The sequence below is a fragment of the Lepisosteus oculatus genome, chromosome 11 (assembly GCF_040954835.1).
Source record: "Lepisosteus oculatus isolate fLepOcu1 chromosome 11, fLepOcu1.hap2, whole genome shotgun sequence".
Classification (NCBI taxonomy): domain Eukaryota; kingdom Metazoa; phylum Chordata; class Actinopteri; order Semionotiformes; family Lepisosteidae; genus Lepisosteus; species Lepisosteus oculatus.
The window spans coordinates 38,695,565-38,719,364 of NC_090706.1; the positions used below are offsets into that span (position 1 = coordinate 38,695,565).

The window sequence follows — 23,800 nt, forward strand, 5'->3', positions numbered from 1 at the left end:
CAACTGTCCACTGCAGGACGTTAACTGGGATTCTCTCTAGCTACAGTCACTGGTCCTCTTCATGTTGGAAAAACTTTGTTAAAAGTTGGCAGGTAAAAGGGAAATGGGTGATAAAAGTTAAAAATGAAGGAGAACAGGACAGGTGGAATGAAGCGAAGACAGACGGGTTGTCGATTTGACGGCAGAAGAGTGTGGGTTTCGCAACAGCTGCTCAACATTTCGTCTTGACATCAAGTTCTCTCTCTCAGCACGTAATCTGCTTCAAGATCTTGACCTCAGGGCGATGGAGAACAGCTCTGGACATCAAAGGGACTGAACATTCATTTTGTGGAGAGATCCTTAATGGGGAACAGGGCTTTTTGGCAGACACGGTCAATAAAGGAATAAACTAAATTTCATAAATATATAAAAAAAGCTTGAGGCTGGCATTCACACAGACACACAATGGTAAACACTAGTTTCAGACAGCACTGCCAAAAATGGTCATACAGGCTTTGATGGTACAGTATGTGACAAGTATTGATCTTTGTCCTATAATTAATCCTGCTTTGAAAAGTAAGATACAACACAAGAAGCTAATCCTGTCCTGGTACTGGTGCTTCCAGTTTAAAATATGCATCATGCTTTAACTTTGCCAAATGTTGCCTGTCTGCAAGGGCTCAAAATAGAAGTATTTAAAACAAAAATAAAAATCAGGCAACTTAACTTTAGATACAATATATAATATCACACACAAGAGACCAAGTGATTTTCTGCAGGAAAAAAAATAGGTATGATTACAAGTAGAGGCATGCAGAAGGCTGTTATTCCTGCAAAAGCTATCTTTGAAGGCATGAAAATAAGCAATCAATGTTGCTTTGTTTAACCAAAATCATCACAAAGCTCACTGGGTATACTGAGCATCAAAAGCACCCTAGGTTGGAAAGCATCCATTCACAATGTTTTAAAATGCCCTGATCAATTAGGAATACTATATTAAAAACAATAAGCATGATTAAATGATAGCAATATGTTTTATAAACAAAGTAAAAATTTCATTTTCATCTCGGTAAACAATCTAAAGCACAGTATAGTGATGATGATGAAGATGTTTAGACATACCTGAATAATTCAAATTTTATTTAGGGAACAAAGTCTGAACATTTAGATCTTTGTCAATTACCACATTTCCATAAAAGCACCATCTCTTAGAGAAGGAACGATCAGATTCGATTTGTCACATGGTAACTAGACTTGAAAGAAAAAAAGCCTACTGTGGTTACTTAATCAATTATTAAAACTGCTGTAAAAATGAAGGCTTGAAACAGAAAGGTTGGGACACTGAAAAGGGCTTGAAGTGCACCCTTGCACCTCTGCTTCACCCCTGAATGGTTACCTTTTAAACAGGGATGACTAACCGCAAAGTGTACTAAATAAAATATCTGTACAGCAGTTAAACTCGAAATTACTAAGAAAAAGGAACTGCAACTTGTACTGTTCACATATTTAGCAAGCAATAAAACTTTAGAAGTTGAAGGCCCCCCCTTGGAGCTTTTGAAAAAAATGTCAGGTTTGTTAAGTATTACAGTCACAATAAAGCAAGTGTTTTGACACATCAAGCTCCAACACCTAAATAAAAAAGAACGAATGGAAACAGTCCTGAAAGAGGTGTGGATTTCTGTAGAACCTTTTCAGGATACAGGAAACCCTCCCTTCAGCTGTCTAAAAGGACACATTCATAGGTATTGAACCTTCTCCTACTGTCCTACCTCAGCATTCTGACAAACAGGTCTTACTTGTGCTCCCAACAGACCCTGCAGGTAACCATTTAAAAAGCTTACCTTATTACAGTGGCGCCCGATACCCATTAGAAAGTTGTCTGGCTTGATATCTCTGTGGATGAAATTCTTTGTGTGCACATACTCGATTCTGCTGATCATCTGCAAAGAAAAGGTAACAAAAGCACCCTCCTCAGTTTCCCTCTAAAAGCACTCATGTCTCAGGCACAGGACATGTTAACAGTTAATCTGTCAAAGGTTTACCATCTCGACAAGCCATGCAAATACAGCCCCTTTCATTATGTGAAATTGTAAGGTGACCTAGATGCATGTTATAAGCTATGCAAAACAGTTTCTCGGCACCGAAATCTTTCTCCACTTCAGCTCTTAATCAAAGCCCATTCCAAGATGATCCACACAAGAGTGTGCTTCTTAGCTCACAGTAAGTGGAAATCATACTGACTTGTGAGCTCGCCCACCAGCTCCAGCCAAGCAGCAAGTGCAAACTATACATGCTGCCACAAAGAGTGTATACAAGTGTGCAACGCAACTAGTGATTAAGAAAAACGCTATGGCTCAAGGTATCCAACTGTTTCCTCTTCAATAAAACAAAGTATTCATGGCACAAAACTTTAGTTAAAAGCAAAACGTCTAAAATTGCATGGTTTAAGGATATGGAGCAATCTAAAGACGTGCAAAAAGAGAGTGGCAGTTCACAGGTTGTGTAATCATCGCCCCTGTCACCCCATCATATTTCAACACTCCCTGGCCAGCCAGCGGCTTACCTGGTCTGCTAGCATCAGTACGGTTTTCATTGTAAACCTGCGCGAGCAGAAGTTGAAGAGATCCTCCAGACTGGGCCCCAGGAGATCCATCACTAGGACATTGTAATCCTTCTCTTGGCCATACCACCTGCAAAACAACACGCATATCCGTCACCAACATCCGTCCCTCCATATATAGGGAGATAGGGAGTAATATAATCCACTCATTTGTCTCATCCAGCCCATTTGTTAACAGCTAATTGAACCACCGATGTCATCCAGCTGTGTCCCGAAAGACGCCATGGTTCAGCTTCAATAACATGACCGAGTAGCTTGCATCATAATTCCCTGCGTAAAGAACCGCTCCTGTTCTCAAGTTTAAGTGTGCCATCTCTGTTCATTCTGAAAAAGCCCGCTCGGTTGGGACTGTCGAAGCCTTTGAGGATTTTGAATACTGGAGTCAGGTTACCTTGTAGTCCTCTTTGTTAAGAAGTCTAAAAACGTTCAGCTCTCCCAGCCAGATAGTGTAGGAGATTCATTTAAGCTCTGGTGTTCTCCCCCTACCAGACACACTTGTCGGTTTTAAGGTGCCTTTTTGAACTGGGGTAGCTTCACTACACTCACCCTTTTCAATAAATTAATTTGCGAATGTACAGCATGGTTATGAAGTCACAATCAAGCTGAGAAAAAACTCGTAGATGGGAATCCCTCCCTCCACAGCCACCATTGAGTGATCCCAGCTGCACTGCCTTGGAACTCCAAATGAAATAGATGAAGTTTCTTTCTCAGAGGATTTTCTAACCCAAATACATGCCTATATATATACACACACACCACTATGCCATCATTCCTCTCACATCCAGGAGTGAATATTCTTATAACAAAGCCTGAGAGTAAAAAAAAAAATCAAAATAGTATTTCAGGAGTATTAAATCACAAAGTCATGAATGATTGCCAAAGTCAAGGCTGTTTCTCCATGGAAACAGACTGATAATGCAATACGTAATCAGCCTACTGTTTGTGCCCCACAGACGAATTCAATGGCACTGAGTAAATCCTGTGATGGCCATGAAGGGTTAAAATTATATACAAAAAAAAATTAGTTAATACCCAGGTCTGCAATGGTCCAGGTCCAAAAGTACAACCATCTTAAAATTATAGCTTTATGTTTTACAGTGAAATTTAAATGTCTAGGAAAAGGCAAAAATGGGTGGCAGTCAATGGCCACATGTCTTTAGACACAAAGGCGGGTATCAATTACTTTTCTAAGTACATTAAACACCCAGTTCTTCCCACAGCCCCAGCACTGTTATTACCGAAAGGCCAAGCAGACTGTGAAATTGCAGGCCTGTTCACAGCTAACTGCTACCCAGAACTGAAACAGGGGTCAAGCTGGAGAGGTGCGCCTGCAGACGAGCCTTGCCTCACAGCGAGGAAGGAATCCTCAAAGAGAAGGAGACATCTGTGTACGCTACATAAGTGAGGCGGAATAAAATTCACCTTTGTTTACAAATTTAAAATGCTTGAATTTAAATCCCAGTGAAGCACTACGCAAAATGGGTTAAAGGTTATTCAAGTGGATAAAACCCACAGAAAGCCCCAAAGTTCCCAGCAGCTCAGCAGTCTGGGAGAGTGGGGCATTCAAGTTTTCTTTAAAAAAAAAAAACGCATAAAAGGGAGTTAACTGATAAGATCAATATGACCAAAGGAAAGGGGGTCATACAGAAAGCCCTGCATGACTGCAGTAAATTTGTAGAACAGCACTCTGAAGGGAACAGAGAGGAGAGAGGAGAACAGCACACTCAGCTGATTTAGAGAAAGGACTGTGTCATGAGATCAGTGAATGTGCCAAATAAACTTCACCCGTTCCACTACTGGGATTAGTGCTGATGCAAGAGAAACAAGCCTGGGAAACTGATGTACAGGAGGGAGAACTCACCCTTACCTTACTCAGCACTCAGCTGGAGATTCACCAGAAAGGAGCAGGAGTCCTGCCACTGCTAATCAAAACAGGGCTCAACCATACAGGCTTCCTCTCTCATTACCCAGGGAAACAAGCCCATTGTTCCCAGAGAACCATAAAGACCAAAAAAATCCTGGATTTAGCCAATGGCCAGGATCAGGACTATGTCACAACCCACGTCACAACTGCATCAAGCAAACTGCAAGCTGGGAGCAATGACGTAAAGGCCACCAGAAACTGGACTCTTTCATGTATTCTTCCTCATGAAAACAATACCACTGAATACATTTGGCCTATTTCAGAGCAATAGAACCCTCTGCATTATAACAAAAGGCATAATCAATTTTATGTATATTTTCTTCTACTGTTAGCCTCAAATTCAACCCCAGATGCGTTTTCAACACTTTCGTCATTGGAAGAGATTTCATCAAACTTCATAATAATATCAGTACATTTCCATCCCCCCGTGGCAACTGTGGCAGTGAAAAAATTATAATTTCAAATTGGCTCTTTCAGAACTAATTTACATAAAAGGAAAACTGGTGCATAAGAAGAATCAAAATGATCCTGAATCATGCATTGCAAATTATCCCATGATGTGTTTAACATTTGCTACTTTACTTAAAAACAGTGTTTTTGACGAAGAAAACGCTTTGAGGAATAAGGCTGTTTTTAACAGAAACCACATTCAAATCGTCAGTGTACACACTCTGCATTAAAGCATGTGGCATGAAGATAAGGCAGCAAGTTTTAAAAAATTCTCAGCAGGAGGACGCCCACGAACATTTCACAGAAACACCCCTTTAAAAAGAGGAGATACTACATAGAGCACATGTGCTACAATAAATGTGGGAACAAATGGTAATTTAAAAATGAAGTGCCTGAAAAAAAAATTACTTAAGTTGAACAACTTCAAAATTAAATCAAAGTGTCTGCAACAAAAACTGACGTCCTAGGATATTTGAAAGACCAGTAAAGATGATCATGGCACAAGATGCAAAACGACATGAGAAAACAATTGCCTTATCTCTTTGTAACCTAATCAATAGCTCAGGACACAGGACTGAAACGACCGAGACGTTGTGTAGATTGTGGACCTTAATAATTGAGTTTTAAAGGCTAAACTAAATTAGAGAAAATGCTTAAAATTTTCTGATACCAAATCAGTTTAGTTCCTCCAGCTTTTTTAAGCACAGAGAACCAGGTGAGAATCCTGCAGCAGTGCATGAATGAACCACATGACAAAAAAATACGCCAACAATGAACAACCCAAGTCAGCAAGCAACAGTAATGCTGAACACTGAAACAAAGAAGCTGTGGCAGAGAATCAGGTCCGTCATTGATGTAGCAAGCTCAAGAGATTTAATGCCCCTAAAATGCCCTCAGATTTTACATCCTTATGTATATGAAAGGATCACGGCAAGTGTAATGTGCTGAAGATCTTACGTTGTGTATTTTGAACTGCACACAAGCGATACCTAAGCAATGCTTTCCGGGCATTTCAGTAAATACAACACCACTCGGTAGGCAGCTGCACTATAGGACAAAACTGGCCTATGCAAAATGACCTGCAATCATGTTCGTTATTTTACACTTAATATCAAAGAGAACCATTAACTACAGCAAGCATATCCAAGAGCTTAAAAATACTTACCTTTGCTACTATTCTGTTAATTGCTAGGCCAAGAAAATAGGATAATAATGTGCAAGATTTTGTTGACCACAACAGTCTACAAATCAGCACCAGAAACTTGGGCAAACAGGAAGCAGATATGCATTTTTCAGGAATGTAGGAGGGGAGAAATTCACTAGTTTCAAGAGACACTTTGTGAGATGTGAGCAAAAGTACCTGTCGAGTCAGCAGCACAATTGACTCACAGAGTTCTCACCTTTCGCTTATGACTGACTCAACCAGCTTATGACAAATATATCCCAGCATCTTATTTGTTGAAAACTATCTAAAATAAAAGTGCAGAATGCAAAATAAATGGTTTCATTAAACGCACATCAAGAACACTGTAAACCAGGGAGAACGATTGACGATTGAAAGAAACAAATTCCTACTCCTGTTCCGATTGGCAGTGGTGCAGCGAAGGTGGACACTTTCTTCCTTAAGCTCTCCATGGCTTTGGAGGCTGTTTATTCATCTGCTTCCTACACTCCCTTCAGAGAGTGTTAAGAGCATGATGTTCCTCTCCAGATTTGCATTTCAGAGACACGGCACCGAGGCGTCACAGACAATGGAAGCAGCAAGCAGCCCCCAGCTACAGAGCACTCCACATCATGACAGCCATTGAGAGCTGCTGAAGCCTCACCGCCTCGGAATACCCCTCAGCGGGAAACAATCAGGCTGCCAGACCTCCACACATTGCCCATTTCTCCTACGCAGGAACCAACAGAAGCCTCGGTTTGTAGGTTTGCTTACTCTATAACAAGCCAGGGGTCAGGCACTGTCCATTCACATTCGAACTCTCAGGGCACTTGATATTTCCTGTTCTCACTCTAGTGAGTCTAGTACAGGCCTTCTGTTATCAGACATACACAAGAAATACTCTGCAGTGCTGCCCTTTACCACTACATTTTCCTACCTACACAAAAAGGGTTAACATCTCTAGTACAATGTATCAAACAATTAAGCTTCTTTATCCAACCTTTTACCCATAGAGAAGTCCAACATATACAAATTCAAGTGAAACCTCTACTCCTAGGTGTAAGCATGCTAAATGTAAAACATTATAAAGCTTTCCAGGGGTGAAGCCCACCACTCTTCCACAGAAGAGATGAGCACATTTTACGGAAGAATGGAAATTTAACCGAAATTCGCAATGACTTTGGTTGTACATGTGAAGGGAGAGGCAACTTGTTAAGCAAGTTAGGCACCTTTTCAGGCGCTTACAAAGGTCACTGCAGTACACAGATCAAAAAGTATCTTCCTCAAAAACCAATACAAGAACGTCATTGTAAAGGTCACTAGTTATCATTGGTGGACATCTGTATTTTCAACTTGGCAGTTAACACTATCTATTCCTTTGGTATAACGATTGCTAAAACATTCTGCTTTTTCAACAACAAAAACAAAGCCAGTCTAATTTGTTAGTATGAAATTTTCTTACAAGCATTATTTGTGTCTTTCTGTGTTGGCCACTGAGAGATTACAAGAGAATTTCAACTACAAAGCTTCAGGTAATCTAATCATTGCTAGGGACATGCAACTGATCATCAAGCTCACCTGGTTATGGCAAAGGAAAAAACACAACATAACCTTTTAAGTTAGAATTCCCCAGCTTTGGTGTTGAGTCATCTTTCAGATCACATGACAATGTGACAGGGTAGAGTGTAGCCTGCATAAGGGCACCCACAGGAAGAGCAAACAAAAGTAAACATTTTCTCCTGCTGTCAGATCTCAAACTATCTCAAAGAAATTTTAATTCTTCTACTGCCAGACAGAACTCACAGGTCAGTTTGATGCAATATCGCCTGCCAAAGCAGGTGTTCAAATATGGATTTTCACCCATTTCCTCACTTGCAAAAGGCTCCATTTCAAACGATGGGGAAAAAATCTTAATATGGGACTGAAGCCAACTTCATGCAACACCTTATAAAGGCATCAAATATTAGGATGAGATTTAATTACTCCCTGTAATATTTCTCCTATAGGCTATACACGTGTAGTCTTGCAGGGAATGCTACTCAGAATATAAAGAGATCAAATATTGCATCACTGAAGCAAAGCATACATGAAAACTGTTTTCTTTACGGATATGCAGTAATGCTCTGAGAAAGAAAAGGTTAATTTTGATGAGATGTTAAGACAGAGAAAATGCCTGCATCACCCCTTCATGAGTCATGCCAGCGATCTGTAGTATAGTGCAGTCCTGTGTGAACCCTGGTGAACCCCTTGCAGTACCCTGATCTGCCCAGAACTCGTTTCACTGAAACTGTACTTTGCCGTCACATGAAGTTGAGGGAAAGCCCCTCCCCGCCAAGCCCAGCCTCCCGGGACACACGGGATTACACAGCTCTGTAGCTCTTAAATCAGGTATTACAGGCAGCAAGACAAATCCAGCCAGAGAAGCCTCTCAGACACCTTGCTACTTGCACTGTGAGAACTGGCTTTCTTCACTGAATGACAGAGGACCCTGCCCCCAGAACCTGCTGTTGAACTAGCAACCCGCTCGCTTCGCTGAATCCCACCCCATGCTTTTCTTCAGGGAAAGGGTGGGATGAGATCCTGGAATCAATAAACACCCAGCTACCCAAGGGGCTAGTTGGTCCAAACGGCCTCTTCTCATTTGGGCCCGTTCTTGTCTTCTATAACCAACTATATGTCCCATTAACTTGAACAGATCCATTTACCCCATTTCAATAACCTTGAGATGCATCACAGACAACTCTGTGGTGCATATTGTGTTATTGTGTCCTAAGTACAATAGCCCATGGAGTTAACTGACCAATATCACGTCTCGCCCGCAGCAGGAGATCCTGCCCGCTGCAAGGCTGATTTAGATTTAACAAGTCTGCACCTGACCAATTCACAACCTCGATGTTGATAAATGTTAAAGGTTACATTGGCTACCTAACTGGTTTCCTGTCCAGAAAAAAATATACTGTAGTCATACTGTAGAATTTCCATGCAAGATAGTACTTAATGAACTAAATTCATAATTGGTCTGAACAAACATTATCTTGACTGAAGGAATCTCTCATTTAACTGTGGTTTCCATTCACCGAAATATATATGTAGTGGCAAAACAATCTTCACATTTCCCAGACAATAAGGTAAATCCTTATTTTGAAGCCTGACAATTTGGATGAGGTCATCAGCATAATTTTGCAATAATGCACATAATGTAAGGCTGAACTACAAATCTCATACCCCTTTAAAATTGTGAAGAATCTTTATAAAATACAAGCATGACTATCAACACGACTACTAGGTACATGAAACCTAAAACAAAGACACAAACAAAGGTCCAGTGGTGTTAAAATATTAACAGCATGGAAATGCCTATACTGGAGAAACTAGAGGTGCCCATTATGTAACCACTTCTGTTTGCTTTGGCAGACTGCAGGATGCACTACAAAGCTCAATACCACACTAACCTGCCAAGAAACAAGCTTTACATAAGCTGGATAACTCCGTGCAGTAACGCCAGGTTTACTGACTTGCTGTTCTGCGTGTCCTCAGACTAGAGCTGTGTTTCACAAGACTGGGGGCAGAACTGGCTCATCACTGGCAGCATGTTTAAAATGGTCTGCTTTGGGGGGCCATGCTCTTACATTCATGGTGAAAGCTTGGGACCTGTAACTGTGTGGGAAAGCAAGCTAGCACTATGAAAATGTAAAAGCATCTGTACTACATGAACAGATTGATATAAAGATAAGATCAAGATCACTTTATTGGCCAGATACAATTTCTTGCATTAGGAATTTGTCTTTTCACACACCCCAACCTGCTCTCCATGAGACACAGACAGGGAGAGAGAAGCTGGGGTCAGAGCGCAGGGTCAGCCATTTATACGGCGCCCCTGGAGCAGTCGGGGTTAAGGGCCTTGCTCAGGGGTCCAGGGGAGTAGGATTCCTCTGCTGGCCGCGGGATATGAACCGCCTACCTTCCAGCCACAGGTGCAGACCCTGAGCCACAGAGCCACCGCTCCGCCCAAAAGTGTCATTCCGATTTGTCATTGACAATCATCCACTAAGGACTGACCAAACGAGAACCTCAGATTAACCGTCTAAAAGCAATCACAAATTACTGACGCACCAAACAGCTAAATCTCATTACCAACCTTACATTACTTAGATACACAGTATTAAACACACTGCTTTCATTTTCAAATGCTAAAAGTGAAGACAACCTGCCAAGAAACTACTTTTTGGCCAGGCTACATGTTGCTCTTTATAAGAAAGATTTTCATGCCGAATATGCAATTAATGTGCAAATAAGCAAATGTGTGGAAGCTTGATAAATGCAATATTTCAGGACAGTTGAACAACAAAACTGCTTTGGCTTCAGATATGGTATCTCAAAACCTTTATGAAAAGCTCCCAGACAAAGCCTGTAACAACCCCACTTCACTACAAGCCTTCATAAATTGTTCCAAGCCTTCCTTTGACCTTTAGATGCTCAGTTTGACTGGAGCTCTTCCAAAACGACACCCTTAACTGCATTCACAAAAAAAAGTGCCTGGTGATCAGCATAGGTCCCAGGGAAAAGAGAAACTGCAGCTGTAACTGTAAAGAAAAAAATGGACCTAAACTGTAAACCGGACACGAAACAAAGATGTGAAAAGAACTTACTTTACACTAGTCTCACTTCACTCTTTATCAAAGCACACTCCACAACTTTCAATATGTGCATTACTCTTGATTTCACGCACACACAACCTCTACACTGAGAAACACTGCTACTTTAAAAATACAACTGCAAGGAATGCTGTCTGATGGCTTATGCTCACCAGAGTGCTGTGACTGAGTATGAAATCAGCTTTCTATAAATGGCATCTGCAAAATACCTGTGCCTACTTTAGAGAAAACAATATAAAACCAACCCCTAAAGAGTCTACAAAACCACACTCATAGGATTAATGCCTCTTAGACTTAGTAACATTCCTGCTTATTCCTCCTGTCCTGGGTCAACTACCCATGTCAATGTATATAGTGTGCATCTACTCTGAAAGTACAGGACATAAAATCTATGATGCTGGTGGGTGTATATCTTATTCGCTAATGAATTTTAAAATTCAATTTTACTGTATCATTACCCTTTTTCAATACTTACACAAATTTTCTAATGATTACACTCGTCTAAAATTCTCTAATACCAAAAATGAGACGGTAGATTAACGTTTAATGTAGCACACCCCACCGGGCTGTCTACACAATCTAAAGATCTCTCTCTTGTCCGGTCACGGCTGTAAATACCACCATGCATTCACTCTGGCCTAACACTGATAAATAAAGCACCAGGCCTCTTTTAAAACGGCACAGCAACTCAATACCAGCAACAGCAAACATTTAGAAGTGCTTACCCCCAGGCCGGGAAACAAGAGACTTCCTTATTGGAACCATAAACGTTCAAGGATTAAACGAGCCTTCAAGAACATAGAAAGGTTACAAATAAGTGGGGGCCATTGAGTCCATCTGGTAGTCAGCAGTCTACTGGTCCAAGGATCCCATCCAGCTGTTTCTTGGAGGAAAACAGGACATCACCTTTAACCATATGGCTGTGTAGCTTGAGGAAAACAGGTATAGTTACAAAAAGGGATAAATAATCACAAATCATGGTGGAATAAGCAGCACAGTCTGATAGTCTGCCCTCGAGTATAACCAATCAAAATAATTTACAAACACTCTAGGACTCATAGGGTTCATAGCCACTAACCCATACCACGCATGTGTGCTGTAGTGTACTTAGGTTTGATGCAAAGGAGCCTTTTTCTCTCATTCATAACTAAATCCATTTGAGACCCCCAGCCACTTTACAAGATTGTGCCCCACCAGGAGCAGATGCTGGATCTAATAATAGCTGAAAAGCAAATTCTGTAAAGTGCATTCTTCAGAGTCTGTTTTGTGGATTCAACTAGCTTTTAAAACGTTAAGCAAAAAGTTTAAATAATGATCTACACCCAAATCACAATGAAAGACTATTCTTGGCCACAGAAAGGCAACAATCTGACCCTGGAAGCTGAAAAACTTAAAATGAAGAAAGCTAAGAGTGAAAGAGAAAACTGAAATGACAGTAGCTGTCAAAAACATCTTCTCCTGCAAACCAGTGTGCAGAAACACCTGTTTTTATGTGCAAAAACAAACAACCCCTTTTAAAGGCAGTGCATTTTGAAAGTCGGGATTGTAAACTGGGCTCAAAGGCCAAAGATAAACCATCTGCACTCAAGGCCTTCATCCTCTTCCTGCTTAATGCTATCAAACACATATAGACCTTCACTGAGGATAATATCCTTGGAGGAGCTTAACTAGGTTGAGATGGGACACAGGTGAAGGCTGCATGCTGCTTAAAAGACCTCAGGGAACTACAAAGCACTGACAAACCTGCCATGCAGTTCAATTAGACCTTGTGCACTTGAGAAATTACTTCCCGTTCAGATATCTAAAAATGGAGAAACTGATCAAGTTCATAAATTATCTTTCACTCCCAAACCGCTATTTATTTTGCACCTGAAATCTGTCACGTTGATCACCTGCTGATGTTTTCCTGTGGGCAATGATGCACCTCTGTTTGGGTCCCCGAGCCTCAGCGGTCTTAGGCTGAGAATTGTATCATCCAGCGAGATCTCACCACAAACAGCTGTAATGTCTGAGACATTAACTCGGAAAACAAAACCACAAAAAAGAAACAAACTGAATATGCCCCTAAATGTTTACGTGCGCCCATGTAAAGGTCACAAGACGCCTAACGCAAACATCAATATTAAGTCAAATATTCAATAAACTTGCCCGAGAGCAATCTTCAGGAATTGGGTTTTCAGTAAATGTCACGAGGTTGTAAATGTAAAACGGTCTTTACCAGGTGATACCACATCCACGCTGTCCAAGGAGAGGTCATGGAGAGAAGACACTTGAGATGTGACCATTACTCTTGAGTCGGAACATGAAAAACATCACTTAGCCGCTGACCACTAGTGCCCTATTGCCAGCTTTCCACTGCAGCCTGCAGACACATTGATGGCCATAGGCGTTCTAAGGATGGGAGCTGCTGTACACAGCTCATTCCAACTTGGAGCTCGAATGGGAGAAGGCAGGAGCTCCAAACAGCAAAACCAGAGGGAAAAGCTTTTTTTATTGGTATGGAGATTCACCTTGTGTAGAGTGCGCACTGAAAACTGTAAGATACAGTTTCTTTAAATGTTGAAGACCTGAATTGCATCAAGCATTGAATATTCTTATGTCACCCCTCTAACACTAACAAGCTTTTGCAGCGCAGGCTGCATCTAGGCAACATTATAACAAAACACAAATTACCCTGAACACACCATGGACATGAGAAACTTCATTATAATCCCTACTGGGAGAAAATGGGGATTATTTTTTACATTTGGCATAGTTTTTCTTTGAATAAGAGTAATAACCCTAAAGAAGGAAGGTTTTTACTTAAAAGTTGCAACAGGGCGTAAATCAATTCATCTCATTGTGCTCATTTAACTGGGAGATTTCTTGTGAGGGGGTGCGCTAGCATTCCTTAATCATAATATTTGACAACAGCAGCACCAGGTCCTTATCAGCAAAAATATTTCCAAGACGACAGTACTGCTGTACAGGGGGATAGAAAAAAATTGTGGGTTGTGAGGTGTAAGACTTTGCTGTATGCGATAGAGTGTCTTAAAAGGGCTTCATTTTGACTCTGTACACTTCTTAAGAACAGCTGGACTGCTATGGGTGCGTTTTTTTTACTCAGAACGACTTCTGTTCAACACACTAGATAAATGTTCTCCTTTAAATGGTTTAACACCCATTTAAAGAAATGTCACAGTGTCTGAGAACTGGCTAACTTGTCAACACTAATTGTTAACTCTCAATTACATAACTTATCAATGAGAGAAGGTCATTTCAGCTCATTACGCAGATCCAGCTACTAACCCTGAGCCCTTTTCCACTTTTCAACCAAGAGGTCCAACCAACAGTGCAAAACCTCAACTGACATTCTGTCTAGTATAACTGTGAAAAGGAGCACAACAGATCCCCTAGTCCAAGGATTCTTACCAGGTTGAAAGGAAAGACGCTTTAAAATAAGGTAAATGGGTTTAAATACTTTAAATACTTAACCAAAACAGCATTGTCAGTCATCTCAATACCACGCAAGGTTGCAGCCTTGCGTCTTTTAAGAACTCACCCCAGGGCGCCCAGGTTCTTTGCAAAACTCACCAAGCCCTGATTCTGCAGTAGTGACAAACACCACCTCATACATAATCCAAAGGCTTGCAGCACCAACCTGAAACACAACCTGCGCAGTTCCCCAGTTACAGAAACACTAATAATCACAACACAAGTAAGCTGTGTAGAAAGAGACACAACAAGCGGGCACTTTTGAGATTATCCTCACATGAAGGTGACTGTCTGTTAAAACCAGGCTTAATCCCAAAATCTCTCCCGCCTGGCTTTCTGCTAGCTCGCTACCAATACCAGTCGACACGACCACAACCTACACACCTAGACTGTCACGTCCTCTCTCAAAGAGAAAGTCTCGCAAAACACCCCACGATGCAGTCAGGGCTTAAAGGAAGAAGAAAAAATAGCGCTTCGTGGATGACTGTTTCTTGAAACCAGTGACGAAATTCAATTCGATTTTCAAAACCGATGTATCTCTCTTTGCGTGTAAAACGCCTGGCTAACACCCCTGCTTCAGCAGAATGAAAGCAAGTGTGTGGCAAGGTGGGCTCGCCGTCACCTTGGAGAACAATACCCACAGGCCCCTCCACGGTTGTTTTCACTCGCACCCGGCCGCCATTTTCTAGCAGAGCAGGAAGACATGTTGGGACAAACACAACAAAAGAGGAGCGGCCATTTTTTTCCCCAACTGCGGGCAGAGGAGAGGCCAGGAATGCCACGAAAATGTGGGGGTTTGACGCCAAACGTTCCCGTGAAACCCTCCCAAACCCCCCCCCTTAAGCCTCTTCACTTCACGTCCTAGCACCCTAGCATTTATTATGAAGACCCGAGCAGTCGCGGGGATTTTGTTTAATCCCTTCCTCTTACAGGTAGGTTAGCAGAGCCACGGACCCGAGAGCGATCCGGTAACGCTCAGCAGAAAGCGACCGGGCAGGACACGTCTCTCCCGATCACTTCGGGGGCATCAATTAAAAAGGCAAATCGCGGCTTGTATTACAACCCCCTCCCTCCCCCCCCCGCCAAGCCGAGCACGGCGACGCGCAACTTGTTGCCAACTTCTCTCGCCCTCCCCCCCCCGGGGGAGACCCGGTTCCGCTGTCGGCGGCGCCTGCTCCGGCCGGGGGCAGCGCATGATCCCCGCTCGGGCCCGGCTCGCTCACCTGATGTGGGGGATCCCGACGCCCCCTTGCAAGATCTTGTACAACTTGCTTTCGTACAGCAGCTGGGGGTGCCTGGCCTTCTGGGACTCCAGTTTCACGGCCACTTCCTGAAAGCACACGGAGAGAGAGGGGCGCCGTCGTTAAGCCCGAATAAACCGGCCCAGGGTTAAAATCGCTTCTTTCTTTTCTTGTGTTGGTTTGTTTCTATCCGCGAAGCAAGCTGCTGCCCGCCGCGGGAGAGGAATTAACTATCCTCGACTCACCTCCGGGGCCGCAGCAGCTTTCGCGACATTTTTAACTCGTTTCTCGGCTAATAAGGACAAACGTTAACGTTACAGAGACTATAACCCACCCGAGAGCTAAAGTTTCGTTGGGGTTGTTGGTTTGTTTAACCCCCACCCCCAATGCTACGCGAAATAACTCGAGTATCTCTCGGGCTGTTGTTGTTTCTCTCCGAACATTTCCTTTACCTCTCCATTTGTGATATTGATGGCCAGGTAAATGTCCCCGAAGGATCCGGAGCCGATTTTCCGGACCAGCTTGTATTTTCCACCGACTATGAACTCGGCCTTGGAGCCGCTGGTGCTGGCCATGTCCCCCGCAGACCGTGGGAGCCGGGGCAGACAGAGAGAGAGGATATTCGGGGTACCGATCCGCCGCCCTTTTCCGCCTCTTCGCTAGCAGATCATAAAAAGAGTCCCGCCGACGGGCGCGTCGAGGACGGAGGGAAAGGGACAGAGGCAACGGAAGAAGAGAGAGGGGAGGAAAATATTTTGGAAGCAGGAGGAAGATGGGTGGGGGGGTCGGTTTACAGCATGGGTCTGTGAGGCGACGGCTTTCGGGATGGAGGAGTGAATTAAAGCCGAGGTCTTTTGTGTCGGCGGCGCTGGGTGTCTCGTCGTCCCAGCCGACGTCTTTTCTCTCTTTTCGAAGCGTATCGGTCGGAGTCCCCCCCCCCCTCAGACCGGTCTCTTCTGGTGGCGAAAAGGACACTACAGCAAAGGGGGAGGAAAAAAAATAAACTCCCCCCTCAATTAATCGACGCTTTCTCGCAGCGCGGCGTCCTGGACCGAGGAGCGACGGGTTTTTTCGTCGTCGTTGTTGTTGTTGTTGTTGTTGTTGTTTTTTGCCGTTAATCGGAGCGACCGGCCGTGTCGTCTTCCTCTCCGGCGGGTCTGAGCCTCGTCGCCCTTCCGTTGGCTGGGAAATTCTGTCGGAGTCGCGCGGCTTTCTTCCCACCCCCGAGCGCGGCTCGCTCACTCCGCCATCTTGTCGTCCCTCTGTCGGTCTCGAGGCGGATCGGCTTCTAAGCGCACACACTGAGCGAGACACTCTGACTCGGGGGGAGGGGGGAGGGAGGGATGAGTGAGCGAGCCGTGCGGCCGAGGGGGGGAGGGGCGGTGACGTCACGGACCAGCGGGAGCGCGCGTCCAGAACGCCGGCGTCAGGAAGGGGAGGGGCGTGCGCCGTGCGCGCTTTCCACGTTCAGCTGCCCCGTCACGTGATGCACGCCCCCCCCCCCCCCCCCCTCCTCCTCCTCCACCACCGCCGCTGGCCTGGTTCATTAGCTGCAGTCATTTCACCCCCCAATGTTGCCTTAGCCTCACACTCTGTGTCATACTGCTGTACTGTACAGCATTTAAGGCAAGAAGGCTTTGCATTTTCACACTCGCTATGAAGAACTACACAGTGAGGAACACGGAATGAGTGGGCTCGCCCACGTTTGGGACCCTAAAAAAAGATGAAAAGGCGAGAGGACGCCACTAACCTGGAGTTAGTACCCGATCGATGGGGGTCTCATAGGGTGCTTTCTCGAAAGGAGCTGGGGCATCCCTTTCAACTGCATGGCCTGGCAGCCTGGCGCCTGCTCCTGCAACACTTGGGGTAAACGCACGTCTCCTGCTCTCCTGCCTGTTTCAGACGATTAAACTTCGTTCCTCTGAGGGTTATAAATGGGTGGATCAAAAAAAAAAATATACTTCTTTCCCCGTTTCTTTTCGCGGGAGTAACTAGGTCTGTAAGTCCCTCTGCTCCGGGCCGATCCGGTGTGGAGAGCAAACTCCTCTCGCCAGGAGCAGCAGGCCTCGCACCCGGGCTCGGCCACCCCTGTTGAACTCATGCCTTCCCTGACTGAACCTCGTTCCTTTCTGCTTCTCCGCACTGGCAGATTTTAAGCTTCACTATGATGATGACCGTGAGTGAAGTCGCTTTAAATCTTTTGACTACCAGAGCCGAAACCGGTTAAAAGGGTTTTGAACACTTCTGATAACGTCTCGGTTATCCACGAGAACACAAGGGGACTCTTAAGACCCAGGAGGTCCTGGTGTCCTCTGGTCTCTCTTCCATCCCGACTAATCAATTAAACAATTAAACCGACTGTAATTGTTTATTTTAGCCCATCTCACGTGTTTGTTTACTGATAGGATTTTCGGACTTCGCCCAGGTGTTAAAGGTGCATCTCGGGGCATGACCAACAGGCAGGGGAGCTTGTTCCCTCCTCCCACACCCCTTTGTGCAAAGGTGTTTTGCCCTGTCCTCGTCTTCATACCCCCGAGGTAAGAAGGGTGACCTTCACACGCCTTTGGAACGTCCCTCGAAAACAAAACCCGAACACCTGTCTTGAGAGCTGGCGGGCCTCGGCGCTGGGGGGGGGGGTCTCACGACTGGGCCTCGCTGGCCAGAGGCATAGAGGATTAAACGCTCATCCGGTCTCGGGGCGGTTCGGCCCTCGCCGCACTGCTGCAGCTCCACTACAAACCCTCTTCGGCTCCAGAGCTGACCGCTGGCTGGATCGGGGCCAGGGCGGGTCAGTCTCGGGACAGCAGGCCTCTTGAAAACAACAGGTTGCTGCTAGATGTGGCGTCAGTGGACCAGTAGGTGGCAATCCGGCCTCTTTAATCTCCCTTAATTTAATTGGTGAAGCGTTTATTTTTTTTTACTTCTCCGTCTGTGTGTTCCAGGCGTGTGCAAACTTTCAGTGGAAAAAGAAGAAGAAGAAGAAGAAGAAGTCTAAAACACTTTGAGGCCGAAATGCTCAAGTTAATTCTTATCGTTCATTATGTACTGACACTCGGTAAATCTGTAGGAAACTACTCACTCTTCGTTTAGGTGCGTAAATAACCGTGTGGCTTTTTTAAGGACCGTCTCCAGCCTGGGTTACGTGCGGGTTTGCTGTGCAACATGGCAACAGGGTGGAAAGGAAAAAGCTCTCACTTCTCTTTTACGGCAAGCCCAACCGCGTTAGTGATGTCAACCAGAGAAAGAGATTATTATTTTTTAAGTGGGGGCTCTGACTTATTATTTATTTTGCCCACAGTACCGGATTAGTAACTTCCAACTCTTTCCTCGATTCTTATTAAAAATCCGACGGGTCGCCTTGCTACACGAACAGTTCACCAGGGAGAGCGCCGTGTGACAGCCGACCCAAATATGTTCAAAATGGAGGACTCCGACTCTGTCATGCCCCAGCGGAGGGCTCGCATGGATCCGCGGCGCCATCTAGCGAAACCCCTCCCGAAACACGCTCTTGTTTTTTTTTTTTTGTTGTTGTTGTTGTTGTTGCGAGGATCCATTTTACGAGGGGGAAAGCGTGTGGTTGTCTATTTGTTACGATACATATCAAGAAACGGCTGGACCCGATCACCTGAACGTGACCCCCAGATCACATAGCTAAGAGCTACTAGCCCCCAAACTGGCTGGGGTGACCAAAAGGCCTCCTCTCGTTCCTAAACCTTATTAAGTGTCATTATTTTATCTAGTTCAGGTGGGTAGCTGCGTCAGCACGCGTAGGCTGCAAAGGAGCAAGTAATAGGTTTATTCCATGCTGAAAAGAGAAGATAGAAAACACAACGTTTTGGCCGTGGAGCCTTCTCCGGGTGTGATTATTATTTTATCTAGTTGACACAGATCATTTGCAGTGAAGCTCATGGCCAAGATTGCCGTGACAATATGGACTGGACGCTAATGACACATCAAAACCCTCTTTCATAAAAGGCACAGCCACGATCCTGGCTGTGGTGACTCTGGTGAGGGTTCATTTCCCGCTCGTTGGCGAAGGAAAGATGGGTTTCGGCGGTGGAGCCTTCTTCAGGCGGGAGGGAGAGAGGGAAAGCAGGGCAGAAAAAGAGACCCAGGAGGCCAGAAGACAGCAGGCGAGAAGGAGCAGGGAGGAACTGGGCAGAGAGCAGGAGAGAATGAGAGTCCGAACCCAGGGAGAGAGGTGTGGAAAGTGTGAGTGTGGCTGAGTATATGTAGGTTATATAGTAGAAGTGTTAATAGCATACATCAGTGTTGTTTTTGGTCTCATTGCTTTGTCATAAACTACAGGTAAAAAGCTAGAGTGGGCTAGGTTTACCATGGGCTCTCTTTGCTTTTGAAGTACTGTTCCAAGTTCATTACGACATTGTACTGTGCAAAACCACTGATAATGAGGTCGTTTACCCGGGATCTCGCCGCCTGCAGATCGTAACACGGTATTTTGTTTTCCAGAACCAGAATTTTAATAAAACACCGTGTTCTCGGGCGCGTGAGAGAGTTTGCCCGCGTGTCCGAGCCCGCGTGCAGGACCCAGAGCCCCTCGGCCACCCTGACCCCTGGAGTGGCTACTGTAGTGACAGGGGTCCAGGCCCACCGGAGCTCCTGTGTGCAAAACAAAAAACAAATCTCCCGACCAACCAGCCCGGCGAGCGGCAAATGGACGCGCAAGCCTGAGCTCTGTCACACCAGGGTCACACCGTCCCTGAGGGAGCCATGGATCTGTTCCAGTTGCTGTTGCCCAGTGGAAGCACGTGACCCCACGCCACCCAGCCCCGGAGAAGAGACGATGAGTGGGAGATGCCCTGCCGAGCGTGTGGGGGGACGGGCTGGAAGCGGTCAGTTACAGCGAGGGGGTTTCTTGTGTCAGAGGGGGGCATCAGTGCCAGGTCAGGAGACCTCCCGTCAGGCCACTGTCCGCAGGTCTTTCACAGATCCTCCCAGCAAGAGCGCCAACCGGGTTCTAAGACAAAAGGACGTTTCTTCCCTGTGAAGAATCTCCTGGGTGGTTAAAATCGAGAGCTGTCAGGCGGACAGCAGGCTTGTCGGTCCTCATGAGGTCAAGAAGGAGGGTTTTTTTTTTGTCAGCAGGAAGCTCCTGGCTCAGCTCGTGACTTGCTGTGTGTCACCCTGGGGTGCCTTTCTGAACTCCTCCTGGTGCTGTTGGATGAGACACTGAAGTGAAGCTTGTAACTCAGACACCCTGTCTGCCACTGCAACTGTTAATGCACAGATCTCCTCCTGTCACTTTGCAAGTGTCAGCTAACCGAATTATTATCAATAATAATGTGCTTTTCCTTGAGCTGATGGAAAGGACCAGACAGATAATTGACAGCAGGTAGACACGGGTAGACAGCGTGTTCTCTCCAAAAACTACTGTTCCTCGGATCCGTCATTAAATAGACATTAGAGTCAAGAATTCTTCAGCAATTTGCAAGTTGTTTTACATAGTGTAACGGTGGTGTTCTTTTATCACTTAGGAGAAGCACGTTCCAGATGAGGACTTAAAACAGGAAGACAGCGCTCGCCTAAGGTTTGAGGAACAGGAGCGTCTCAGCAGATTCTTCTCAATATTGAGTGATTTCCAGATTCCGGAGCACGCAAGTTTTAATATAGCTGCAAGCAAATAGACGTTGCTTTAAGGATAGTTTTTGACATTTGGGAATCTTAAAAGAACCGAAGTAAAACTTAAACATCAGCTTTTTAAAACCGGAAATTTATGTTAAGGACCTTGAAAGCCGTTTAACCGCCGAGGGATGGCGTGCGGTTATTGCTGAGCTTCAGTGCGCAAAGATTGGAAAATCCAAGTTTCCCTTTCCTTCATCAGTTCCACATCAGGGCTCTCATTAGTTTTTCCTCCGACCGACAAGCGCATTAAACGCTGGGCCTGTCAGGCTACAGGCGGCAGCAGTGCGATGGGCTTATTCCGCAGTCGTCCCGGAGACATGATTAGAATAAGCAGCGCTTCTTCCAAGAAAATAAAAACGCCATTAAGCGGAGGGCTGATATCATGGAAATGTGCAGAGCCACGTTTCTCGTTGTCTGATGAAATAACTGGGGCTCATTGTTCCGTGAAAACAGAATCCGCTCCAGACAGTTTGATTAAGTGCTGCTCATTGCTGACCAATGTCTGTACAATCGAGGGAACCTCATTGCGACATTACCGCAGCTCCTCGGTCTCTCTGTGGTTCGGTAATAAGGTCATTTGGTTTCACAGTACAGAGAGTAACAGCTTTCTTTAAAAGGGCCCCTTGACACCGTTTCTGCTTGCACGTATCGAAAGTATAACCGAGTTTTTACAGAAATATTTATTGTTAGTTATGCTATTAACCACTAAATATCAGTTTTACAAAACAATCAAGAAATAAACTGCATATTTAAATTATTCACGTTCAGTCTGCATTATTCTAAAATGAACAAGTAATAGGTTTATTCCATGCTGAAAAAAAGAAAAAACAACGTTTCGGCCGTGCGGCCTTCTTCAGGTGTTTGGATTTTATGTTGATTATAAGTCAGATCACACCTGAAGAAGGCCCCACGGACGGAACGTTGTTTTTTCTTTTTTTCAGCATGGAATAAACCTATTACTTGTTCCTTTGCAGCCTACGCATGCTGACGCAGCTACCCACCTGAATTATTTTAAAATGCCCCCTATATTAGCAACTTTATTGTCAGTAATGTACAACCCTGTATTACACTGATCCTCCAGACGAAATAGTAACCGGACAGCTGTCTGAGTCTGTTCTTTCTGCTACTGCATTCGCAGGATGGGTGGTGGCTCTGTGGTTAAGGATCTGCCCCTGTGGCTGGAAGGTTGCCGGTTCAAATCCCACAGCCGGCAGAGGAATCCTACTCCGTTGGGCTCCTGAGCAAGGCCCTTAACCCCAACTGCTCCAGGGGCGCTGTACAATAGCTGACCCTGTGCTCTGACCCCAAGCTCTCTCCCTGTCTGTGTGTCTCATGGAGAGCAAGCTGGGGTATGCGAAAAGGTAATTCCTAATGCAAGAAATTGTAAAGGGTTGATAAAGTAATGTTAAAAAAAAACGAATCACCACAGAGACTCTTGCTCTCGATCTTGCAGCAACGTGCAAATGTCCGGTCAAGAAGGTCCCCGCGGACATCTGGACAGGGATGGTCTCGCTTTTTTGCATTGTGTCCCTTCTGTGCGACAGTCCAATACACCTTTTTCCATTTAGACAACATAAACTTTGTGTGGCTCTTGGACAGACCCAAAATCCAAAATGCACTTATGAAGGAGCGAATTAATACGAGCTAGCTCGACTAAATGGCATTGGTATCTCTTTGAACTCGAATAAGGGCATTTGATGCCGAGATACAACTTTATCACGTGGTTAGCGGATGAAGCAAGTAGCTTTAAGGTAACTTTTTTTAGTCGATACTGTACAACCATTAATGCTTTAATACAGTTTCCATACTGTTTTCTCATGGTCGGTGGTAATTCTGATAATCATTTTAGATAATTCTCAAATCTCAAAGTTCAAATCGGATCAAGTCCGAGTTTATAGCCTCCGTACACCCCGCAAATGGTATAATTGTATTTCCTTGGCGATATGTACAGAAATGACCCAGAACATGTCTTTCTTTATTATTATTTATTCTAGACAAAGCCGAAGGATTTCGGCACCACCAGCACGTTCTAAACATACGTCACTTCCGGCGGATGTTACGTCCGTTCTCCCTATATGGCACTTAGTAACAAAAAATGACTAAACTCCTCCCTGCCGTACCAAACCAAATACGGCAGTTGCTGAAAATATAACACATGGTAACGATGGGGTGTGGAGTCTAGGATCAACGGGGAGCTTGGGGGTGTACCCTGGAGATGTACTCCCCCTCGTTTGCGTGTAGGTTTCCCGTTACACATGAAGCAGAAACAGTGCAAAAAAAAAAAACAAGACACACCAGCAGGTTTAAGTGATTCCTGATTAAGTGGCGCTGGACACATGCTGGGGTCCGTAAGGCAGTGCTGGTGTGGTGCAGCACAAACCAGTTGCCCCAGTTGTGTTAGTGGGGAGGGGGGACTAGGATTGCTGGAGGGTTATTCTAGCCGTGGACAGGCGTCCCACGCAGAGTCACGTCCCCCCGGTCCCCTTACCGCTATCCGCGGTGACCTCCGACGAGTGTGTGTTTTGGGGGGTAAATTCAAGGAAAATGTTCAGTACGAATGGGCAAAACCGTCTCGATAAATATACAGGCATATAGATACTGAAAACCGACTCGGGCGGCTAATGTTTATTTTATTACTGACAACCTTTTCAC

At 44.8% G+C, this 23,800-nt stretch overlaps 1 protein-coding gene across 3 annotated transcripts in view; it reads right to left on the reverse strand.

Moving 5' to 3' along the window:
* The window catches only part of csnk1a1 (casein kinase 1, alpha 1), a 33,425-nt gene extending 16,591 nt beyond the window's left edge, over positions 1 to 16,834 (reverse strand). Inside the window, exons 1-4 of one of the 3 annotated variants that reach the window (XM_015349821.2) lie at positions 15,958 to 16,834; positions 15,488 to 15,594; positions 2,543 to 2,669; positions 1,821 to 1,919 (exon numbers count right to left, since the gene is read on the reverse strand). In XM_015349821.2, coding sequence (XP_015205307.1) covers positions 1,821 to 1,919; positions 2,543 to 2,669; positions 15,488 to 15,594; positions 15,958 to 16,080 — 456 coding nt within the window. In that variant the 5' untranslated portion in view covers positions 16,081 to 16,834. The remainder of the gene's footprint in view (positions 1 to 1,820; positions 1,920 to 2,542; positions 2,670 to 15,487; positions 15,595 to 15,957) is intronic. The other 2 variants (XM_015349819.2, XM_006631936.3) reach the window with 2 other exon arrangements.
* Between the last annotated feature and the right edge of the window lie 6,966 nt (positions 16,835 to 23,800).